The sequence below is a fragment of the Chinchilla lanigera genome, unplaced genomic scaffold, assembly GCF_000276665.1.
Source record: "Chinchilla lanigera isolate Chin_1 unplaced genomic scaffold, ChiLan1.0 scaffold00057, whole genome shotgun sequence".
Taxonomy (NCBI): Eukaryota; Metazoa; Chordata; class Mammalia; order Rodentia; family Chinchillidae; genus Chinchilla; species Chinchilla lanigera.
The window spans coordinates 12017677-12043829 of NW_004955458.1; the positions used below are offsets into that span (position 1 = coordinate 12017677).

The 26153-nt window shown below is 36.6% G+C and overlaps 1 protein-coding gene across 1 annotated transcript in view; it reads left to right on the forward strand.

Moving 5' to 3' along the window:
• The window catches only part of Msrb3 (methionine sulfoxide reductase B3), a 154698-nt gene that overhangs the window by 12749 nt on the left and 115796 nt on the right, over positions 1-26153 (forward strand). The window contains exons 3-4 of the mRNA XM_005397448.2: positions 14463-14571; positions 16159-16236. Of these exons, the coding sequence (XP_005397505.1) occupies positions 14463-14571; positions 16159-16236 (187 nt within the window). The remainder of the gene's footprint in view (positions 1-14462; positions 14572-16158; positions 16237-26153) is intronic.

Genomic DNA, 26153 nt, shown 5'->3' on the forward strand with positions numbered 1-26153 from the left:
CAACCACCACAGCTCTGTCATTAACTTGTGCGACCTTGAGGAAGTCAGCAAACCTCTCCAGATCTCAGTCTTGTCATCTTTAAAATGAAACATTAAAATTAGATAATCTATTCAGTTCTGAAATTTCTTGATTGTATTAACTGCCATTTACTTTCACGTTTGGCCTTAGGTTAATTACCTCCTAATACTCAGTACTAATGAACGATGCAGACTTAACAGAAAAGCCTGCCGGGTGGTGATGGGAGGGTAGAAATATTTTCTATTGGAACATTAGGACTTCTGGTTGCTAAATTAAGAATAAAGCAGTATCTAACGAGGGATTAGGCAGCACCGTTTTACTCGTGGCTTTAGTGTTAGATAAAAATTCGTTGTAATTCTAGCCTACACTAGATACCACGGTAGTTTCTGGCCAAGTGAAGGTATTTGTGTAAGTAGTACAATATAGAGTGAAGTGTACTTTTTTCTAAGCTCATGTACATAACATGTGGTTGCGACTCTGACTTTACTTCAGGGGCCTATTTGGCAATCTATGAATTGAAGACCAACGTGGATGTTCTGTGACTTTTAATAATATTATATCATAATATTCAAATGGGTGAATTAGAGATCTTAAAAGAGGGATTTTGCAAAGAGGGTCTGAAAGTCATCTGTAACAAGTAGAACTCTTACGAATTGGAGCTCGTGGCTGCAGAGATTAGCACAGTGCCTGGCACTTAATAAATATTTATTAAATGAATAAATGAACATTTAGAAAGTTTATATGTAGGTGAAGTCATAACTAACAGAGAGTACAAATTTATCTGAGATTCCTTTATATGGGGAGAGTAAAAGTAAAGTCCCTAGTTTAGTTGGCTTTAAATTTATTTTAAAAACAGTTTCTCTTTTTTCACTTTATTGTGTTAATACATTACAGTGGAGGTCTTAGATATAAATCGCATTCTAGCTAAACAGATAATAAAAAGTGGTTAACACAGATACAGAATATATTATCCAGAAGGGCTCTTATTTTGCTTCTCAGTTTTGATGATAAATTAACTGAGGAAGTGAATAAGTGCTTTTTTTTTTTCTTTGAGACAGGATGTCATTAGACAGTTCAGACTGGCCTTGGACTTGGTAAGTTGCCCAGGCTGGCCTTGAACTTGTGATTCTTTTACTTCAGCCTCCCAAGTAATGGGATTACAGATGTGTGTCACCCTGCCTGGCTCAATAGTTCCATAAGTACATATTATTTTTATCAGGAGAATTAAGAACTCTGGATGATTTTTTGACAGTCTGTTAGATCAAATTAATATTGTTTTGTCCTTTCAATTCTCCATTTTAAAAAAGAAGTAGTACATACATGTTTCAAAGCAACACCTATCAGCAAAAAATACTTCCTCAAGTCTGAACTGACAGAAGTTCTTTAGTAGCAACTAATGTCGCTGTTAACACTACTTTAAAGAGTAACTGAACTGGGCAGTATTCTGTCCACTTCCTGAAGAGATTAATTATCGGTATCAGTTTTTTAAAAACCTTTTGGGTTATGAAAATATGGGTCACTTCTATAGTTCTTTGATGAAAACCATGACGGTCCTATTAGAAAAATAGGTGTGCAGGCCCTAAGCATACTTTTCCAAATAATTGCAAGGTTTTTTTCTTTAGATCCTCTGAAGTTTTTCAGGGAGGACTCTTCAGGGTTCAGAACTGCTATCCTAACGTACTGTTCCCTGGTCAAAACCAGTTACAGTGAATCGAATGTAAAAACGGATCAGAACGTGGTATTTCTTATTTATTTATTTATTTATTTATTTATTTATTTAATTTTAAAGAGTAAAAGGAGGATAACATAATAATAGGGGGGCTTACCAAATTACAGACAAAGCGGTAGGAAATTATCAACGGTTATTATTAAAACGTAGTATTTCTGATTGGCGTATTCGTGTCACCAAAAGAACTGTCTCGTGTGCCCTGATGAAAGCCCTCAGCTCTCCAGCTCCACCACTCTGTGTTCCTCTTACCTAAATTATTTGCTTATAAAAAGTGCCTTAGGAAGGATATTCTTAAAAAGGGAAAAAAATTTTAAAAGCAGACACACATTTTCAACTCGTAATTCACAAAGTCATTTGAAGTTAGTCGGTGGCGTGATATCCGCTTCTCCCACTAGATGGCACTAGTTTTACATACTTTCCCAGCACGGAGACACACTGAGATTCCATAGGTGCACTGTGAAAACGTAAAAGTCTATGAAGAATATCCAGTTAGAAACGTGTGGGTTTGCAGACCACAGCTTTTCTGCTCATGTTCTGTTCAAACAATATTTGTAGAGTGAAAACCGTTTTCCATTTTCAATAGGATTCCGACTCCTTCTACTTGGACATCTCATTGAAATTGTCTTTCATGTGTAGACTTTCTATACACTAAAACAAATTTTCATAAATTACCTTATCTTGTATCCAAATAGCTTATTTAACAGTAATTTATAGCTTTATATGCAGCTAAATTTTCTTCAGCAGACCACCCAAGAATTAAAGAAAAATTTACATTTTGTTTTGCTATGTTTCGAATTTTTATAGAATCTTGAAAATGTTATTAGTTTAACATGTTGAAGCATGGGATGGTGGTTTTTTTTTTTGCATGAATGAAAGTATTTTAGGAAACTAAGAAAAATATATTTAAAATGTTGATTAATGAGTATGCTGATGCAGCAATATTTTTTTCTAAAACAAAATGTTTTTGTAGCTTTATGATAGACTACAGCTTTATTTAATGTTGAAAAGTTATCGTGCAGTATCTAATTACCAGATGATTTTTACAAATTATTTGTGGACAACGACTATTAGTCAGTGCTAAGTTGTTATAGAATGTTATATCTGGTATAAGATGTTAGGCATATGGTTTACTAAATGTGGGCTTTCTTAAGTTGTGGTTAAATATCCAATAAATTGTTAATATTATTCATTAGAATTATAAATGCATAGCAATATCTAATAGCAATATGATTAAAATGGGTATGAGCAAAAATGAAAGAAATCTTAATTTAGTTTGAGAAATGCAGTGGTTAATTAACAATGATTGTATAGAATAGAAAACATATTACTAGTTCTGAAAACATAATTCTACAGGAATAGAATAGCTAGACAGCATGGACTTTGGGGAATCACACAAGTAGTTAGATGTTCATCTACACATGCTCACTATAGTGTTATTTAGTAGATCATCGAAAGATTTATTCAAATGAGCTGACTTTTGTTTAAGACACAAGTTTAAGGAACGAATGAGCCATGAGTGACATTTCATAAAGACTCACTAACATTGAAGATAGATATTTGATGAATTTTTATTATTCTTTCCTACTTTATAGCTTCAACTCACCTAAATATTTCACCAGAGATTTAATTCCTTATGATTTCTTTTGCTAGGTATACTTTAATTTAAAATTCTCTAAAATAAATTTTATTGAGAGCTAATGCAAATTATCTCTAACTACTTTTTGTGCTTTCACATTTGAAACCAAGTATTTGGTTGAAAATTTAAAACTCCAATTTTATTTAAATTTCCTGGTTTTTCTTCTTTTGATTAGTATGTTTCTACTTGTACTAGTAATTTTCAAATATACGTTATAAAAATGTACCATGAAATGTGAAACTGTCAGTTATTTAATTCACTTATAAGAGCTATACACTTATACAGTTTAAATTTAGTTAATAAATTTTATGATAAGCATTTCTTTAAGTATATTTATTATATTCATACATAATTGTAAACAAAAATGAGATGTTTATTTAAATGATTAGATTATTTAAATTTTAAGCAAGCAAAAGCTAGAGTTCTATAATCATAGTTTTGTAAGGTTTTGCTTCTCTACAGAAATGCACATTGGGTCAGAAGGATATTCATATTATTTATTTCTTGTTTTATTTCATTTTATTAATATTCTAATATTTTTGCACAATTTTAGATAATATCAAAGTAAGTTTCAGGGCTTCCATATTATTAACATAGATGAAGAAATAGAGTATAAATTTACCCTTTACACAGTATTTGCTATTTGCTTCTACCACCAATTTGTTTTCTCACCTCAGGAATTGTATGTCTTTGATTGCTCTTCTTCATCTGTAAAAATTATGTAACAGTCTTGTCAAACCTTTTACAGTTAGAAATGACTTGTAGGTATTACGTTAGTTGACATTTCTCCAAAACGTTGCCTTTGAAACCTTAGTTCCTTGCTGTACGGAGAAGAGACTGAAAAAAGCATTTGGGAGAGGACATGAAGTAAATCTAGGAAAGGCGCGTAGGCAAAATCTATTTCTATTTAGGACGTTCTTGGTTCCCACAAAGTAAACTCCAGAAATTCAGAGACTTTTGTCTGTTTAGTTCATTGCTACACCTCTGCTAAGACCACTGAGTCTGTCACGTAATACATGTTCAATAAAGATTTGTTGAAAGAACGAATGGCTGTGCATAAGTCACATCATCTTATGTATCAAAATAATGCTACGGATAAAAAATGGGATCTCTGTCTTTAAGAAGTGTATATTCTGGTGTATATTTGGGTCCACATTTTATTATCTGTAGGATGAAAGGGTCATATGTTCGGGAGTTTTATGAGTCTATAGAAACTCTTTTTTGTTTCACCATGGAGGCGGGGAATAGAAGTGAGAAGATTGTGGTTCTTTTTGTCCCAAATGACAGACCGGTGTCTTGAGATGAGATTTCACACTGTGACAGCTTCTCTGAAGACCACTAAAGGAATGTGTAGATAGGATTAGCAAGGTGTGGTAGGTGAGAGATGGGAGGATAGGGATGGGAATGGGCTATGGTCACATCGTAATAAACAAAGGACACAGAATACCCCATTGTGTCAAGAGAGAAGTATAATGAATACATAAATTAATGGAGAAAAGATGCAGACAAGAGATCCTGGCTTGCATTCATCAGGTGTGTGACCCTTATCAACTTCTTCAGGTCTTTATTTTGTCTTGCGGTTTTGGACTAGAAGTTGTTTTTTCCCAAATTATAATCTGAAGAACACTAGTTCTATTACTTACCCTGTAAAACAAATCTCTTCATCAAACTGAAAAACTGTAATTCATTCATATTTCATCAATTCTTAGATACACCTTTTATATGTTGGTGTATTGGTAATCAGGATGTAGTTAAAAATCATCACGATAGCAAAACTACATCATAGTTGGGCAACTTTTTCCTTCTTTTCTAGTGGAGCGTGAAATAACGGTATTTCAGAACACCACACGTTTAAAAGTGCACATCCATATAAGACACTTTGGAGAAGGTCTGCATCAAGAAGTACGTATGGGGTAGCGTTTCCCCCTCTGATTCTACTATCAGATCCTTCCCCCTTGTTCCCCAAGAGGAGGACACTCTTAGCATCTTTTTTCAGAATCCGTGTTTTGCCAAATACTTTTTGGAGAAATACTGGACTAGGTAATCTTAAAGTCTTAAATGTAGAGAATTAATATTAGTCATAGTAAACGTATTTGGATGTGGCACCCTTGACAGGTAATAAAGGACTGAAGAGTAATTTCTTTCTATCATTTTTTCTTATTTCACTGATTTGTTAAGCAAATGTTATTGTTACAGATTTTTTATATTAAAGAAAAAAAGATACAGAATTTCAAAACAAGGTGACAGGAAATTAACAGTGGCTGTTCTATTGCATATTGTTATCTTTAAAGTAGTTGCTCAGATTACCAGATACAGATATGCAAAATTGATCAGGCAATATAAGCACTAACTGTTCCCTTCAATGGATTAATAGAAATTAGTAGTGCAGTTATCTTAGCTATCTTGTGTATATATACATATCTTTTTTTTCTTTTCTTTAGGTTCTAAGAAACACAACTAAAGGCATTTAAACAAACATCTTTTAAGAGGATTTCAATAGCAATAATTAAAATCTAAAATTGAATAAACACAACATATACTGTGTAGGCCTTTCCCTTACCCGGGCCCATTGCTGGGTGCTGCGTGTGCGAAGATGAGTTAAACATTTATGAGCATTGTTCAAGGAGATGCTGAGTAACTGAGGGGAGGCCTGAGGGCTTTTCTTGAGCTATCAGGGTAAAAGGGAAAGGTTTAATATTGTGGGTCAGATTTTCCATCCGGAATCTCTCAGGTTTTTCTAGAATGTGCAGACTCAGATTCACGGAGTGCCGGGTGCAGCCTTGCGTTTGGTCTGTTGGGCCTAGACTGGAAATTTGCTGTGGGCCACAATATAATTCCGGAAATTTGTGAAGCTGAGTTTGAACAATCTCGATTCTGCTCTCTCTGAAATGAAGGACGCTAAGTGTCACGTCTCGATAAAGTTCTGCGTGATAGCAAGGGAGGCTCTTTTCTTCCCTTGTTGTGGGTGGCGCCTCTCAGCTCCTCAGCAGTCCCCGCGCCCCAGAGGAGGAAGGAGGGTGGAAGGGAGAGATTTTCTTCCTTCTCCCAAATCTTTTTGATTGCATGTGAAATGTAGAATGGAAATGAGCCTGTCTGTTTTTAATTTTTTTTCTGCATGGGCTATGATGTTCTAGTGAAGACCCATACTAAAAAAAAAAAAAAAATTAAAAACAGGGGACTCCGACTTTGTCAGACATTTCACATGCAATCAGATAGAACTGAAGTTAAGTGACTTTCTCTTCCACTGTTGTCACGTGAGCATGGCAATGCTTTAAACAGTTCTCTTTTTACTTCTCTGCTGTTTGGAGGTAAACATGTTTTGAATATTTCTCTGAACTCTAAGCTTTGTGGTCCACATTAGCATAAAAATCATTGCTCTCAAAATTTGCATTAAATTTTGAAGAGCTCATAAAGTGCTCCTTTGTGCTTTCTGGTACTTAATGCTGATAAAATGACTACTACACATGAATTCAACAATTTAAAATTTGTAATATGTAAGTAAAGGAAATGTAAAACATGGCTTGTATCTTCAAGTCATTCAGGTGAGCGGTTATGAATGTTTCATTAGGATGAATGTAGAGGTAACCTTCTCTGTTATCTGTTAAGAAAATCATTCAGCGTCTCAAAAGACATTCAGTTCTACGAAGGCTAAATTTTAAAGTCCTATTGAACTTTAACAACTTGCAAAATACATTTACAATTTCATTGTCTTTCAATGAGAAAACAAAACATTTGCACATCTCTTCCTTAATTATAAGCCTGCCTTCTTGCTCAGATCCTTAATTTTTCTTTTTGCAAATCTGAATCTTTTTTCTTTGTTTTGCTTTTTATAATTATCTGACACAGTTTATTTTCAACAGGACACGATGCTCCCCACCTTGTACAGATTTGCTCACACTGCACCTATCAGATGGAATTCTCTTCCTTATTGGATCTTGTTAGACATTCTGACCCTGTAGATGCGGTTTTATAAACATCTGAGTTTTCTATTTTCCAGCCATGACGGAACATGGTCAGTCTAGGTGGGTACATTTTAAGAGTGTTAGTGTCCTCTTTGTAAGTCTCTTCACACAAAACTGCTCACGCCCTTACTGTAAGACTTTACCTTGTAGGAATCGCCTTATCTCTCTGTGTGTTTCCCTAGATCAGGAACCTTCTTCTTTTTTTAACTTTTCAGTGCTTAGCTCAGTTCTTGATTCCCCTTAGATGTTTAATAAACAGTGTTTACAAAGTATGAATTAACACTGTACTCAACAGTTTATGTCTTCCAAGAATTTACAGTGTGTTTGGGAAAGTAGAGCAGAAACAACTGAAGGTGTTGAGGTTAACCGCACAACACCATATTTTCCCATAGAAATACTATTTTGCAAGGTAAATACATCAGTCCTAAGGGTGGTATAGGGGTGAAGTTAGTAGGCTATGTAGAGGTGAGAGGAAATTTTGCTTGAAATGTCTTTGGAGTTTATCTACTCATGATTTCAATGTAGAACGAGAAGACTCATTTTATCATTCAACTAGCAACCACAGAAACATGTGGTATTGTTTACCTCAAGAAATTTAAAATAGTTTGTCGCCTTGGCATGCTTCTAGAGCCCACTGGTGTTAATTAGAACTCTGTGCATGCATCCATAGAATATAACGAAAACTGATTTTTAGAATAATTTGATGTGACGTAATAGAAAAGGAGTGAGAATGCATGAAATGGGAATTATGACAAAAATATAATTTTTGTCACATATGGAAAAGGAAGAAAATCATTTTCTTACAGAGAAATATGTTTCTCCGAGAGACATGTGTTGTCTGTATGTTATATTCTGGGTTTGGAACACAGCGGAAATTAAGCTGAGGCTAAAAGTGAAAACTAAGAATGTTTCAAAAATACAAGTTTAATTGAGGTGCTGATTTTGTAGTTTCTTTACCTCTGCGTGTCCCTGCCATTGTCTAGAGGATTACTCTGAAGAGAAGAGTTATGAAAGTGTTTCAGAAAGGTAAAAGCGTTCTTTGGCCAATGCTCTGTACTCCTCCAAAATTCCTCACCAAAACATCTCGAGTATCCTCTTACACACGGCTCCAGGTTGCGAGTGATAGTCTCGTCTAAATGAGATGACATTAAGGAGACAAAGCGAATTAGTAGAGTCTACACGCTGAATGTATATTCCAGGGTCAGGCAGGCAAACCCTCTCTCAGAGCTGTCTTGAGGATAGCTCCATGCCAAAAGGACATCCACTAAGATTTCTCTTGGAAGTAAAAAAGGGTACGCTGTCTGCATGAAGATATATCGTTGTAAATTTCCTGGTTTAAAAGCATATTCTTTGTCTGTTGAAACTGTTGCTTGTCTACCCCATTCATGTTCAGGTTTTCACATCTGCTTTCAAGTTCCCATCTCTGTTTCTGCCACTGGCGTGTGAACTTCTTGGTGTTTTCACCTCTCGTATTAGACATTTCCTCTGTGGGTTCAAAAAGTTCTTTCCCCAACAGCAGCCAACCACCTTCTCCTCCTTACTCAGGACTTTGCTCGAGTGTCACCTTTCTGAGTGAGACCCGCCTTGGTCACTCCTTGCTTCGAGCACCCTCAGTCCTAGTGCCCGTCCTGTCCCCGGCTTGCTTTTCACTCTTCCTGTATCTCACCACCTGCTGTGGGACTCTACAACTTGTTTCCTAATTGTCTTTGTGTTTCGCCTGTCTTCCTTTACCCGTTTTCGAAGGGGAACTCTATGAACGTAGTATCTTTGTTTTGTTCTGTGCTGTATACAAAGTACTTAGAAAAATACCATCACATAGTAGGTACTCAATAAACAATTATTGAATGACTGAATAAATATATTTTACTTAACATATTACCTCGCACTCTAAACACCCAGCATTTCTGAGAGCTTATAAAAGGAAGAAGTCGTCTTGGGTCAGTGGTCCTCAAAGTAAGACCTGCAGCCTCAGGTTTGTGGAGACCTGAAGCATTAACTAAGGTGTCCTTAACATTTTAAATTGGATGTTACTCTCAGGAACTGTTTTCCTACTGTACCCTGAGATAAAAATTGGAAGAACTGAATATGCTTCTATAGGTAAGGAATTTCTCTTCCCCTTGTGCTTTGTAAGTTTTTAAAATGACTTTATTGAATTACTAGGATGCAGACAAATAAGCACAAAACAAGATTCAGGATACATATTTCACCTTTTATGTAAAAATAAACTAGATTTAGATTTATACATTCTCCCTTATATTAAGTTCATTCTCATGTAGAAGTTACAACACTGGAAATTTATTCAGTTTTCCAATATGAGAAACTAATAACTAATTGAAAGGTAACATTTTTAGGGAAAATTAAAGCATACTTTAATTTTATACCATCTTTAAATGTAGCAGCCAGATAGTTCAACATTAACTTTACTGTTTTAACCTAGTAAACTCAAAGCTACAACAGATATTTTTCTCTCTTATTCATTTATTAGCTGAGGAAAATATTTAATAGTTTTGTTGTTTTTGATCCTACATTCAAAGTTAAAGTTGTAGAATCTTTAGGTTTTGTTTTGTCTTGATTTTTTCACAGTGAAATATAAAATTTATGACTTAAAAGTGCTCTAAGTATTTAGGTAACAGATCTGATTTACTTCTTAACAGGAAGTTAAAAAGCCTTTCAACATTTTATAGACTTTGTGAGAATCTCGCACGGGCCTTGCCTCTGACCCTTGGTGGAAGAATGGCTGTAAGGGAAACAGACATTAGCTAATGGCCCAAAGCATTTACTTTCCTGGATGTCTTACAGTGATTATTACTTTCAAGCTTATTATGTTGTTATTGGTGGTAGTCTTTAAAGCTGACAGTTATTGCATAACTTGAAGAGAAAGAAGAGTTGTACATATTTTTTTCTGATGAAATACTGATGATACGTGATACATGATTATGGACTTTGCAATCAAACAGCTTCAGGTCTGAGTTAGCATGTGTATTTACATAGTTATGTTATAACCTCTGTGAGTCTCAGTATCTGTAAAATGGGCACGACAGCTACCTTCTTGAATTGTACACCAAAATATGTTCTTAGCACATAACAGAACTCAAATTTTAATTTTATTTTTATCCTTCACTCCCTGTCTTTACTATTTTTTTGAAGATACCATGTGAGGAAAATACTGGTTTGAGGGAATTATTATAGAAAAATAACTACCAACAAAATACTAAAACACTCCAAGTACCTGACTTGGCTGCTTTTCAAAATTCAACTTTAACTTTAAAAGTCAGTGTAACCAGCAAGCTAACATGATCCTACATTTCCTCGGTGTTTGGTAAGTGCTCATTGGTGCCATCCTCACGTCCGACCTGTAAGGGTGGCAACACATAGAGCAGTTGACTTGTCTGAGGTCACAAGGTTGGAAGGCAGGCAGAAGCAGAATCGGTGTAAGTTTAGTTCCACATCCAGCTTCCCAATGAAGTTTCAAAACAGTTCTGCTTTGAGGAAACAACACGGAACAATCGTTTGTATGAAAGGAGACTTGGGGCATATTTCGGCGTAGAAATGCCTTTGGATAGAGTTCAAGATAGATCTGAGGTATACCAAATTATTCTGTAGGGAATGGGTTATGAGAAACATCAAACGGGCAGTATTAACTCCCCAAATATTCTTGAGTTGCATGTGAATGCACACTCGTTCACTTGTGCTTCAAAATACACTAGTAAGCATTTAAATAAAGGGAAACATCTTTCCCCAACATACTTCTAAGCCAATTTAGAGGTCATTGAACAGATATCATATAATACTAATGTGAAATTACCTTGTGTAATAAGAAAATTACAGTACCTAAATAAAGATAGTAAAGGGAAACCATCCAATGAATTACCCTCGAATTTCAAAATGAAATGATGTCTTCAAAATTAACAGTGGCACCATACGACTTTAGAAAAGTGAGTCTGGTAGGGAGCAGGGAAATCAGAGACAAAAGCGAAGCTTTTCTGTGTTTATGCCAAATTTTGGTTATGCTGGAGGGCTAGTGTAATAGTATAGCTTTCAATTGTCCAAGACCCATATTACTATTAAATTGTGTGGCAAGGCATTTATTAAAATCTAACTTCTTATTGAGTTGTTTAATAGAAAATCACAATCATTGTTTCTAGTGTATATGTACTTCCTCTTAATATTAGCTACTCTTTAAAAGCTAATTATTTTGAGAACATAGTATGACCAAAGCCTAAAAATGTATGAAGTTTGACAACTTTAAATAACCACTAGCATTTCCTAGAGAACAAACCTCACTTACAGTTAGGAAACAATATTTATATGTAAGGTTGAAAAGCCAGGATGTAAGAAAATTTTGCTAATTTGGAAGATGACCTTTGAGTGCACCAAAACCAAATAATTTGTAGGCTATGACATAGGGCGCATTCCTACAAAATTTGTGTGAATACAGCTTTAGCGGTTCTTGAAAGACAAACAAAGAAAGCTGGAATGAAATCTTTATTCCCCTCCCAAGTAAGACTCAGACTAACAAAAGTGTACAGCAGCACCCATTCAAGGCTTACCATTCAGATGGGGTCTTTGTAGCATAGTTAATGAGATGGTTCATAGTGGAAAACAGTCTGTTTTTAAGACTGTTTAGATCAAAAGTAATTTCTAATCTATGAAATAAAGTCTCTTCAATGCCCTTCATTCACCAGGAAAGCTTTTATGTTTGTATTATTTACTTCAATCAGATGTTTTCAATTTTACCTTTTTCTTTGTGCAAATAGTTGATATGGTTCATCAATACTGACCAACAGCTTTATTCTTTTTATTCAAAAGAGAGAGAGAGAGAGGGAGAGAGAAGGAGAGAGAGAGAGGGAGAGAGGGAGAAGGAATGAAAAAGAGAGAAACATCTTTGCCTAAACAATTTGCAACCATCTGTGCTTTAAGCTACTTTTTATGAACACTCCTTAGTAAATGACTCAAGGTAAAAAAGCAGAAAAGCATCCAATGTTAGGAAATTGCAATCCAATACCATGTAATTTAAACCTGCAGTTGCTTCTCTTGTACTAAATGACATACAGATGGGTAGCTTAGTTCTCTCAGCCTTGAGAACACAATTGGTCTTTTTGTATGAATGAACATATATTAGCAAAAATATTTGGGACAGAACTGTTTTATTCTCATTGTCCAAATTTTAATTATCTGTGCCATTGGGAAGAATAATTTTAACCAAGACATATGCCACGTTATGTTTGCAATTAATGAGTTTGTGAGAAAATTAACCAAGATACATTTCTAACAAATCAAAACAAAGTAGATTTCAAGAAGTCTGTAGTAGATTGAGCACCGTCAACTGTTTAAGAAAGAGCTATGCTTCATTCAAGATGTTGAGAGGCTTATTCCACTAGAACAAACATTTCCTAGGGAAACATTTCTACCTACTCCCTAGACAACAGTAAAAATGTAGATAGTAGGTGTTTAGATAAATCCTGGTGTAACATGGGGCCCAGTGAGCTGAAGGACCCTTGTGCTGTTTGCACTGAGCCAGCTGGTCCTGTGGCCCCTTCCGGGCCAGGAAGGGCCAGGGCATGTCGCGGGAGGTCAGCAGAAGTGCTGTTTGATGCCCGCAGGCCTGCACCTCTGTGCTTGGCTCTGATTTGTTCTTTTCCTGTCTCTGTGTTTTCTGGTCGAGAATCAGCCTCCCTGTCTTGGTGGCCCTAATTCTGGAAGCTGATACCCTCTGCAGTCCCACAGTCCGGATAACTGGTCAGCTAATTTTTTCCAACTTCAGTAATTTCATATTCGATGACATTAGGCACCTTGAAAGTAAAAGAAGTAAGAAGTATTTCCACCCCTAAATCGTATTTCTTTGTATTTCAAAAGAAGTTGAATTTAATATTCAGGAAACTAAGCAAGCTTTCTCCTAGAAACATCAAAAGATGGTGCGAAATCTTTACATTTAGGACAGTCTACAAGCTCCTTTTGCAGCGTGATGGATGGCAAAGAAAAGTAATTTTACTGCAGTCAGTAATGGTTGCCCGGTCCCAGAGTTTTATTTTGTTTCAATCATTTGTGCAGGTAAAATAAAATACCACACATAAACAGGTGTTGGCTGAACATTTTACTACAGTCTTATAGGTTGAAATAAAACCTACCATTGGTATTAGAGTCACATTAAAATTATTTCACCGTTCAGATACACTCAATCAGTACAATCCTTCTAGATATACTTTGTAAAAAGAAAATGTAAGTCTTTAAATAAAATCACATTTACTTTTTCTTTTTCCCTTTGTTTTTCTTCCTGTTTTTCTCACTCTTTATTTGAAATTCTTTGAATCCGCATTAGTTTAAAATGCCTTCTCCTGTAGTGTACCGAAAGTTCCTCGCTGCCTGTTTAACATGGGGATACACACTCTTTAAAGGAAATTTCATTTCCAAAGATGCACAGAACCTAGTGAAATGTCTGATGGAATCACAGAGAAAAGCAATCCCTAATTTTAGAGAATATGTGTTTAGAGTTCCCAGAAGAACAAATAAGGTAGGGCTGGGGATATAGCTCAGCGGCACAAGCGCCTGCCTGGCAAGCACAAGGTCCTGAGTTTGATTCCCGGTACCAAAAAAAGACGAAGAAACAAACAAACAAGAAAAGCAAAAACAAGTAAGGTAGAGTTAGTTAGATCATCCCTAACGGAAACGATAACGGTTTCAAGCTATTCCATCAAGTTGCAAAATTGCTCAATGTACAGTTAACGTTTTAACTAACATGCCCATCATTTTATATACACACTGTAAATAATTGTGGATAGGTTATGTTTTTAATTCATTTCTTTAAAAAGGAGTTTCAGGGTGTTGGGAGGCAAATATGATGTACCGCCATCTTGCAAACGTTCCGTCAGTTTTTAGCTGTTCATGCTAGCAGCTTTGGCTGTAGCACATTGTCACTGTTCAGTGGGTTGTAGGAAACATTCTTTTTAAACTTAGAGAAATAATCAGCTGCAGTTCAGGTAAGATTTTCTAGCGCCTTTGGGACTGGCCTGATCATTGACAAGTGAGTGTAGAGGTTGTGTGGTGGCGGCCGGCCAAAGCAATTATTTAGGATTCAAGCTAAAAAGCCTCCTTCTTCCATATCCTCTCTCTTTCCAGGGTCATGTAGGGATAAAAAGAACTGTAAGGTGGTCTTCTCCCAGCAGGAGCTGAGGAAGCGGCTCACACCCCTGCAGTACCATGTCACTCAGGAGAAAGGAACTGAAAGGTAAGGTGAGCGGTGATGAAAGTCATTAAGCAAGAGCTTGCTCCTCCGTGCCTCCACCTTTGAATCCTCTTCTCTGCCAGTTAAAGAATTCTGTCCTTATTTGCTAAAGTCTGTAAGTGAGTGTCCTTGCAAAGATCAAAAACAGCATTGTTTAGGTACAGACCAAGTTTTATTTGTTCTTCCCTCCACTTAATGAACACTATCTTGTGTAAAGTCGCAAGGCTTTTGCTAAGGGCCTGTGTTTAGTTTACTACAAAATGTGTGGAAGTAATAGCGACTTAGGTACATTTTCTGGGAAGACATCACAGTAAGCACACCATGAAGGACATGGAGCTATGCCAGGATGCTGAGATTCTGAAGGTGGCCATTGTAAGAATAGACGTTTTGGCTGCAGAAAGAAGGTAGCATAATTTAGTTCCTTTCTACCCCCTCCGATTTCTTTTTGAAGCACATGTGGAGAAAGTATTTATTGCCTCATTTGTGGTTGGAATGTCAAAAATTTTCAATAACTGCCCTCACATGGCTCTGGTCCTTGGAACTTCGCCCTAAGTCCTGAAAAAAGAGTTTGTTCACTTCCAAGACTGTTGTTAGTGAATAAAGTCTCTCTCAGCTGATTCCAGCGCAAAAGTAAGTTGCCAAGGTGCAATGATTTTGTTGTCTAATTTATACCGTGGAGCTTGGCATATGCCTGCAACTTACCTCTGATCCACATTTATTAATGATGTAACTTCGTGTTTTCATTCATGACTTGAAAAGAGCTCTTTACTACACATGGGATCTTTGTTAACAGACAGCATGTTCTTCCTGTTACAGTACCTACTGTTTACTGAATTTACCAAATGTTGAATCTCTGACAAAGTCTACCTTCACTGTACGATGAGCTAGTGGTGGACTTCAGTCTCAGCTCAGAAGGACTTTTGCTCGTTCTGTTGTATACATGACTAGCAAAATGATTTAATGCACACAAACAACCAGAGATTAGGTCATTCTTAAAAATGCTGTTTATAAAAAAAATTGGACCTCATAAAGAGGGTGAAAGGATAATAAAAACAAGCTGCAGAGCACATAGACTTTTTGTTGGGCTAGCACAGCTGATTTGTATTAGCTGAATGACCTCCTAGCCTTTAAGATTGTTAACTTAGAAAAATATTCCCTGAAAGCTGAAATATTCCTTTTCAAACTAAAAAATAACTCTTTCCACTTGAAGCCTTGGAATTTTCTGCATGTTCTGGTATACTCTTGGATACTGAAGAGTAGCAGAAATCTTAAGGAATAACGTTCTTTCTGTGAATCAAACTACACACCTTTTTTAATCGAAAAAATTTTTTTCTAAGTATTACATAACTAAATGGCTTGATTTTTTTTTTAATTTAACCTGCAGTGGTTTGGAGTAGTTATAGGCACTTTTATTATATAGATTTGAAATATATTGGTATTGTTCAGATTTCCATATGTTTCGTCTGTTCTCATTTTAGGACAAAAAACCCTTGAAAAATTTGTTAGAAAAGTGTATTTAAGCAAGTACTTCCTATAAAAATAATGCTAGCTTTGGTTAATTTTTTTGATGATCTGTTTATTGTTTATCAGTGCCTTTGAAGGAGAATACACACATCACAAAGATCCTGGAATATATAAGTGTGTTGTTTGTGGAACTCCATTGTTCAAGTAAGTATGTTAACAACCTATAGTATGGATGTATCATAGATGGCAACAAACTAGTTATTGCTTGTTCACCCTGGAACCTTTATACTCCTGAATTTTCTTCTTTTTCTATTTTTGTTTACCCTCTACAAAATAAAAATATGAACTCTCATGGTAATTTTGCACTGTTTGGATTTTTAAAATACCCAGCATTAACTTGTTCACTTCAGTTAACATTTTGCTTAACAAAGCTATCAAAGAGATTTGGATGGGCATCGAAATGTTTATAGATTTATTGATTTTTCAGTCAAGTTATTTATTGGACAATATTGAAAATTCTTCATGTGAATCTTTTTTCACATTTAGTAATATCCACCAGGTAGACTGTTTCATACTTCTGCAAAGAAGGAAAATACCTGCATTGAAAGTAATTTGAGACGCATAACAGATAGTTATACATAAAGGAGCAATTTACGTAATATGAAGTTAACAGTTTTTTATTACTCCAAAAATCTTTATTTTAAAAATCCATACAGTTTACCATAAAACAGGTAGCACATAGACTTTTTGACCAAAAATAGTCTTTTAAACAGTGTATTCTGGAAAGTATGTCTTATTCAAGAAAGAACAATCTTTATCAAAAATATATCTAGTTGAAGAAAATCCTGGAAGCCCTATATTTCTTGTAGGGTTGCCGGTTTGAAGGAATACAAAAAAAAGCACCTTACTTGAGTGTAAATGCCATTTATTTAAAATGGAATTACAGAGTTTCTTAGGGGAAATGAATAAACATGAATCTGGTACGGGTAGCATGTAAAACAACTTTATATCTCTCTGTAAATGTTTCTCTTTTAAAATACTAGCATTTACAGATTTTCCAGGAATAACTGGAAATAGTAGCTTCCTTGAAAATTTTTAAGGGGTTACAACTTTTTAAAATGGCACAAATCTTACTGCATGTTAGGATTGGTCGAGAATCTGTTCTGAATTCTTATGTATTTATTCTTCATGTTAAGAAACCAGCCCTTCGAATTGTCACGCATTTTCTCTCAGAAAACACATATCTTCATATTTCAACACCTTTGTCTTGTGTCATAATAGTTGATATAACACTCACGATAGTTGTTGAGCCATGTTAAACTTGTTAATATCCCAAATGGCAAAAATTGGCCACATCTCTTTGCTTTTTAAGATCCTCCATTTCTTTACCTATCATGTGATTTGCTAAAACATTACATCTAAGGAAAACCTACTCTTTTAAATAAGAAACAGAATTACAGTAAATGAAGGATTAAACTCAAGTGAGATTTTGAATCGCAAGTCCTAAAAAGCAAGACCCTTATCCAAACTTAGGTAATGGTGGGAATCAGGTTTCATATTTAATGTGACATTACCATGGTTTCCTTTAACATTCTTGTAAGGAAAGCTTTTATTTTCTAAATTTTTAAGTAATGTGGTTTTGTTGTTTTTGTCCTACCTTTCCTTTATTTCATTCTTGGCCTCTCTGTTCTTGGTTTTTTGTCTGCTTGGGAGGCGGGAATTCTCTGCTTTGTTTTCTACTGGACATGGAAGAGCTCACGGGTCTGTTGTAGCTGGAGAATGTGTACTGGGGTGTCCACTTTCCAGGGGTCAGAGGGCATGGACAGTGTGTGAGGCATCACTTTTCTGATCCTCAGCTTCCACAGGACCGTGTCCCTGGAGCTGATTGTCTGAGAAAGTCTGCAGTCTGCTTCCTCTTCCTTCTCATCCCATCCTCTCGGTCACCTTTCTTTCATCTCGTGAAAGATATCACCACTCTCACCTGTGCCAGATCCTATGGATGTATTGTCCTAGTACAGGCTCTAGGGCATCGAGAAAAAAGTGCCAGTTTAGCGATGCATTACTTCTGAAGAGAGCAAAGCAAAGAAGCATTTGTGAAAGTACTGAAGTAGTCCTTCATCTCTGCAAGGCTCTGGCGTGATTCAGTCCCACTCCTATCTGTCTGCTTGTCTATTCATTGTCTGCTTATCCATTTCCTGCCAGCCTACTTAAGTGAGAAGATTGCCCTGAGAACATGTAGTAACATGTTTCTTCAAGTGGAAAAAATGAAAGAAATGAATGTCTTTTATTTTTAGACAAGAAAAGTTTAATTTGGTTGATTATCAGTCAGGACTGACTTTGCAAATTACTTCATATGGTGCATTTCATTCATTAAATGATCTAACCCTGTAGCTTTAAGGTTTTGACAAACACCTATTTTAGCTATGTATACAGTAGACAAAATAATGGAATAATTTGCAGTTATTTAAATTATGGGAAGACATATTAGCTGTTAATTTAAAATACAGGAAAATAGGAAGCAGGTTTCCCTCAGCGCTGTCAGGCTGTAGAACCCACACAGCTATTTGAACCAGGAAGTTTAATATAAAGAATTATGCACTGTACTAGACTGTTGTGGTAATGAAGGATTGGCTAATAAGTAAAGAAAATCTAAAGGCTCTGATAATGCAAGAATCGCAGTCATGACCCCTAAGGAGGAGCAGCCTATTCTGCAAAAGCCGGGAGCTGGATAAGCTGCCTGCCCTGAAGGAGCTGGGTATGGGAAAAGCGATGCACACAGCAGGAGCCTGGTGCCCTGAGGAGGCTGGACGTAGAGACGCTGTGCTTCGGGATTCAGATGCTAGAGAGGCCACAGGCCCTGGAGCAGGCTGGCCGAAGCAAACCAGCAAGTAGAGGCCTTTTCCTCCAGGGCTCTTTCTCCTGTGCCCTCTACTGGCAAAGCTTAAAGTTATGCGAGCCAAGCAAAGAAAATTGAGGGCCCAGCTCCCTGTCAGCAGACCGAGCGAGGAAGGAGGGTTTGGAGGTAAGAGGCAACGAACCGATAACTGACACAGTCCATATTTTCTTAAAGATTATTTTTGGAGGTCATGATCAAAAGTTTGAAAACCGTTCAGTCATTGGTGAATTAGAGGTATTGCTCCCATGGACCTCCTAGGTAGTGGGTTTCACACTTTATACACAAAGCGTAGGAAACGTGTGTGTGTGTGTGTGTGTGTGTGTGTGTGTGTGTACATATGCACGCATATGGGTAGCTTTTATTAGACAGAAGTGGGTGAGAAGAAAACTAGGTAACATAGGAAATAGAGCAACAATATGAAAAATAACTATATAGTAGGAAAACAGATTAAAAAAGAATAGAAAAAAGAAGCTCTGAATTTCAGAACGTGGGACCGTTAGCAGTGTAAGATTTTTATCCCCGCTTAAATTTCTGTCGTCTAATCCGTGCTTGTGGTATGTGTATATGTGCACACATATGTGCATAAGCCTCTTCCTTTCTTGACTGATGTGTATGTATTACACTTCCTCATATAAAAAAGGCTGTTCAATTATTCTCATTTTATTTTCAAGCCTGTACTGTACTGTAATACATTTCTTCTCTGAACAGTATGCCGCTTTCTTACTGCTTACCAAGTACAAGAACCTTATTCACAGGCTTCTTATAAACCCAAAGTGTACTTTATTCCACAGTTCATGTTTTCTTCACATTCACAAATTGTGCCAAGCTAGTTTATTTCTCATGTAGTACTACTGATTTTCAGTTGGTAAATTAACTGACAGAAACAAGAATGTTCTCGCCTGTGGTTATTTGAACTTTTAAAATTTCCTAAAGTGAATTCATTACATATCAGATAAAACCAGAGAAGGCACTGGTAAAATAATTTAGTTCAGAAAGTATTTTTGACCACTTACGTTGTGCTCTGGCTGACACTTTACCAGGTGTTGTGGAACAAATGTTTATGAAATAGTTTCTCCTCGCGGTACTTAATGGTTTTGTTATGTAAAATATAACAAAATAATGCTAGTATCTCTCTGGATGTACCTGTTTAAAATGCTTTCACATGCTCTAGGAAGATATATGGCTGCATCAAGTTGGAAAAGTGTTCATGGAGATCAGACCACATTTTATTAGGAAGAAGGAAGAGTCCAGTTTTCCCAAGTGCGGGAGACTGGTAGAGATCGTCACATGAGAAGAGGAGTTAGAGATGGGATCAAAATCAGCTTTTTGAAGGAATAGGAGATTGGTCCAGTAGGAGTTGGGAGGTGGGTTCTGTTGGTAGTAATGGGAGACACAGCTGGAGTGCTATAGGTGACCAATCAGGGAAGTCCCAGGACAGGAGAAAACGTTTAAATTTCTACTTGAAATCCTTGAAGGCTGGAATTTCCTTTTTGATGAAGCTCTCTGACCCTTCTAGGATGAAGTCTGTTGTCACTCCTCTCAGCCCAACAGCATGTTGTGTGCACTCTGTCATCATTTCTGCTGCGTTCTGACTTACCTGTTGGCTTGCTTATTTGTCCTCCGGAAAGGACGTTTCACAGTGGTCAGGCTATGCCCTGGTCCTGTTTATATCTCTAGCCTCTGGGATTTAATAATCACCAAACATTTATTGTCCGTTCCATGGCTGTCTGAAGTGTGTTGTCCAGACTGTGGAGAACTTTTGAATAAGCACATAGCATGAGGAAGATTGGGAGGAAGCCACAACAGTGCGTAACGCGGATTTCTGGGAGCAAAAGGAGGAGTTGGGGTTGGAACAGCCTCAGTAGAAAGTTCTTTTCCTTTTACCCACTAAACCTCAGCGTTAACCATGCACAGACAGCTCCTGGTAATTTTGCTTGAGACTTGAAAGGACCACATGGAATAGTTACTGTTTTGCCTACAGAATACCCAGCAGGCCTTGCGCTGAGTAGCCCGTTTGGTGGACGTTCATTAATACTATTAACAATGCCACTGAAATACTGGCTGACAACATATAGCACTTACCATATGGCAGGCACAGTACTAAGTGTTTTATATATCTTTACTCATTTAATCTTCACAACACAATTTATAGAGGGAACTGAGACAGGGCGAGAAACTTATGAAGATCACTCAGCCGGCATACAAATGGACTTATCATAGTAATGTTCAAATTTTTTAAAAGAACATCAAAGAATTATAATAGAATGTTTTCTTAGTATTTTAGTTTGGTCTCTCTGGCTTGATATTTTGCATACCATCATCAGAACAAATGGTACACATATACATACCCCAATTATTTGAAAAACCTTTTTGGCACAGTACTTAAGCTAAAAATTGAAGACCATGTCAATCTATGAACGGCGGATTCAAAAGTAACTAGATCCATAATTACAGATCCTCAGGAGCATTCAGTGTCAGGTTGGTTCTTATCCTCAAGGAAGGCTCTGAACCCTGAGAGATGATGTAGCCATTGTTCAGGAAGCCCCTAGGCCAAGTGGCACCTGAGTGGCAGAGCAGCAGGTGGATCTGTGGGTGGGACTGTAGTAAGTGAAACTTGGGGGTCGCCAGGTGCAGTGGCACACACCTGTAATCTCAGCACATGGGAGGCTGAGGCAGGAGGATCGTTGTGAATTCAAGACCAGCCTGGACTACAAAGTGAGCTCAAGGCCTGTATGAACTTTATAGCGAGATCCTGTCTCAAAAAAAAAAAAAAAAGAAAGAAACTTGGAGGTCATTTTATTTTCAGGTATTGATTTCCTATCATTTTTCTCAAATAGCCCAATTTTTACTACCCTTTTGAGTTTTCTTTCTATATTTCTGAGAAGCCTGATGTCAGCTGACGTGAGCAATCCTGAATGGCTTTCCTTCTGCCTGAAAGTTTTTGTGTGTCTCCAACTTCCTCCAGCAATCAGAAACGCGCACTGGCCAAAAGCAGCTGGTGGAACTTGAATATCAGCCCAGATGTGTGACCTCAGATTCATTATCTTTACAGTGGAGGAAACAAAACCAAACAGATATAAAAACTAAATGCAAAAAAAAAAAAAAATGCCTAGTGCTCTATATGCTAGGTATTCAACAAATATTGACCATAAAAGGCCTGACCAAGTTATGAGGACATATGCTATCACTGTGGTCCCTCCTTATAACATGAGAATGCACAGCCTTTACTGAGGGGAGCCTGTCTGTTCCCTGTAGATATCAGCGGGATGAGTCTCTGCTCCAGCCGTGTTGCCACATTTCCAGTCGAGCTCTGCTACAAAATGGTTCACACGTGCTACATTTCACTTGAGCCCCCATGCAGTTTCATTCTAGGCTACCAGAAAATTTAAGCTGTTTTTCAGCTCCTTTGAGAACATAAGCTCTTGCACTGAGGAAATTCCAGTCCAGTGCCACACACAATTTAGTCCACTACTCCACCTATGCCATTCCGCTCACTGCTATAGGAGAGTTTCGTCATGAACTTTCCCCCTTTGATACAGAGAGAGAAAGAGAGAGAGAGAGAGAGAGTGTGTGTGTGTGTGTGTGTGTGTGTGTGTGAGAGAGAGAGAGAGAGAGAGAGAGAGATAGGGGAAGATGTAAAACCAGAGTGAGATGATTTTTTTTTTGGTACCGGGAATTGAACTCAGGACCTTGTGCTTGCCTGGCAGGCACTTATGCCACTGAGCTATATCCCCGCCCTGAGATGATTTTCTGTTCTTCCTCTCTGCTTAGATCTCACTTCTTTGGCCCTTAAATGCTGTCGATACAATATTTACTCACAAACACTTTCAGTCTCTGTGCAGTGCTAAACACACCAGCACAAACTCAATTTCATGCTTTCTCTTTATGGACATCTAGCTGGAAGTTACCCATCATTCTAGCAGATGTTTGCTAACTTTTAACAAAGTTCATTTAACTCGAACTTAAAATATTTGAATTGCCCTATATCACATTCGGAATCCTTTAACAAGGCTTTCCAGTGTCATGAAACTGCTCAGAAAAGAACTCGATTTCTCAGTGGTGGTTTACTTAAACTTGTGTTATAGCTGAATCAATCACACAATCCTTTTGAAGAGAACATAAAATTGGTTCCCTCACCCCATTGATCCCCCCTTGTCTTGCCCCACATACTGCAATTTACAGGGTATTTGCAGTGGAGGGAGTCACTTTTCTGCCTTCTTCTCATCTGAAAGCCTAGGTAGGATAAGACCACAGCTGGATTGGGGAAAACAGACTTTCTTGAGCTACTAGCAAAGATAGCAAAAAGTATTGATAATGCCTGACTTATGGTGGAGGGGCATAAAAGGCCTAAAAACACAGCATTAAAAAAGGAAAGAACAATTGCATCTTGATTCAAAGTGTAACAAAATGCAATGATAATTGCAGCTGCATTTAGAAAAGTTATATACACATATAGAAAAGAATTAAAGCAATATCCACCCGTACAATTCAGAGATAGTTGAAGGTGCATGTGTGAGTGTGTGTGTGTGTGTTTGTGAGAGGAGAGTGAAAAAGGCAATCTTGTGTTGTACATATTATGAAAATCACAATATTAATCCTTTATTTAATTTTCCAACTGGAGAAAGAAATGGATATTTTTCTTGGTGAACTAGAATAGATGATTAGATTAAACTGGGAAACATAATAGGCAAATTTAAACTATAATTCATACACACTTATCTTGTGTACCTGAATAAAAAAATTCACAAATATATGTTATTCCATTTCACAGACTTTGAAGTTACTTAAGGCAGTTCATAAAAATAGTGTACACATTTTAACAAGGACTTCCAAGCAGTTCACAAAACTGCTCATCTTATAAATGAACAATTCCTTTTATGGAAAGTGGCTGATGAGAGTTACATCAATTTTGATCTATATACATATCTTTAGTGTGCTTATCCATAGACAAATGATCCATCATGTAACATTATCATAGAAAGGGCAGAAGCCTTCCAGAGCAGCAGTAGAAAATGCAGTGGGTTTCTGTTGTCGTTGTTGTTTTGTTTGGTACCAGGAATTGAACTCAGGACCTTGTGCTTGCCAAGCAGGCACTTATGCCACTGAGCTATATCCCCAACTCTGGAAATGCAGTGTTGTGAAGTTCTAGCTGATATTGGCTGGATAACCATAAACAAGGACCTAAACATCTCATTTTTCTCATCTGTAAAGTGGTATGAATAACAGCAACTTTTTCTAGTGCACAGCCTTATTATATCAAATGAGTTTTACAAACATGCTACAAAAGATACAAAGATGCAAGGATAAAGTAAGATATGTAAAGCTGCAACTTCAAATAAATTTACATGGTAAACTGTAAATAGGATGCAAATTTAAAATTCTCGAAATTAAATTAGTATAGTTTGCTTTTCCAGTATTACCTCGTTTTATATTATTTGACCCAATGATTCATCACATTCAAAATATTTTCAGTTTTTGTTAAGTAGTTTAAAAATATTTTAGTATGGATTCTAAGTACCTCAAAGAATGGCTAAGATTAGTAGCAGAGTTTTAATACATTAGTCATTTCCAAATCTCTCTTCCCAACAAAACTATAAACTTCTTGAAAGAATGGGCCATGACTTAGGGTTCCCTCCTCCCACCAGTGAAGGGCGTAAGATTTTGCATGTCCTAAGGTTTTAAGAGTTTGTTTAATAGGCAGTTTAATTCTGGTAAGCGAAGAATAATGGCAGAATTAAATGATTCCAGTTAATATTAGAATGGTGAAAGACTAAAAAAAAAATTGGAAATGAGCTTCCTTACTATCCCCTACCACATTTCCAAAGTTTTTTTCTGTAAACTGCAATACTTATAGAACTTACTTTCAGTAAATGCTTATTTCAACATTTCTTTTTTTCTTTTTTTGTTTTTTTGAGTTACAAGTCACTTTTATTTCAGGTTGTTAGCCCCCAGACTCTTTCGAGGACAGGATTTTCCTGCACTATGCATTCTTTTTTTTTTCTTTCTTTCTTTTTTCTTCTTTTATTTTAAAGAGAGTAGTACATGAGAAACAAACAAAAAAAATAGGACAGTAGCAGCTTGGTATAGGAAACTAGGTAAAACTCAACATTCCTTTTTTTTTTTTACACTTTTTTTTTGTTTTTTCTTCTGGTACTGGGAATCAAACTTACGACCTCGTGCTTGCCAGGCAGGCCCTGTGCCACTGAGCTAAATCCCCAGCCCTAAAACTCAACATTTCTTGTAACTGCAAAGATGTTCCTGTCCCAACTAAATGAAAGTGGAAATTTTAATCACCTTTGATGAGAAATACTAATAAAGCAAGACGACACAAAAATGGATTCAATGTATCTATGCTGTATTAAAAGAAAAGATCATACTCAAATTTTTTTTTTTATTGTTTTGAGACAGGGTTTCCCTGAGGAGTTCAGGCTGGCCTTGAACTCACAGAGATCCTCCTCCCTCAGCCTCCTGAGTGCTGGGATTACAGGTGTGAGCCACCATCCCTGCCAATTTTTTTTTTTTAATAAGAAAATCTTAAAAACAACAATTCAAATCAACTAGTTAGAACAATAGCAATGACAAAAAAATCTTATAAAATCAGCTGAGATAAAGTGCTCTCCTTCTGTCTTTAGGCATTTGCCTATTATAAGCAAGGGAAAAGAAGTAAAGAATCCAGACATTCTCCAGACAGAGACTCACCACCAAGAACAAGTTAGCATCAGACAAGGGTCTCTCAATCTCAGCAATATTGACACTGTCAACTTGATAATTCTTTGTTGTAAAAAGCTGCCCTATGTAGTATAGGCTGTTTGGTAGTATTTCTGAGCTCTCACTAGGTACCCATAAAATCCTGCTTGCTCTTCCCCAGCTGTGACTAACAAAAACCTCTGTAGGCGTTATCAAATATGCCCTCAGAGGCAAAATCATGTCCAATTGAGAGCAACTGAGTTAGGTAATCAACAAAACAATAAACCAAGCTCTGATTCAACAAAACAGTACAAGCTCTGACTTGTAGTGTTTGCTGATTTTTATAGTAGAAATACTTTGCCCTTGGTTTATTCCAGGTACAATTGTGACACTACCAAATGTGGATTTCAGAAAAGATGTGTATTAACACGATGAAATAGTATTTCTGTAGTAGGATTTCTATGTATGTTATAAATAACATTTTAGTTAAATGATTGGGGATGGTGAATTTTAAATATTTATTGCCTTTTAAAATATA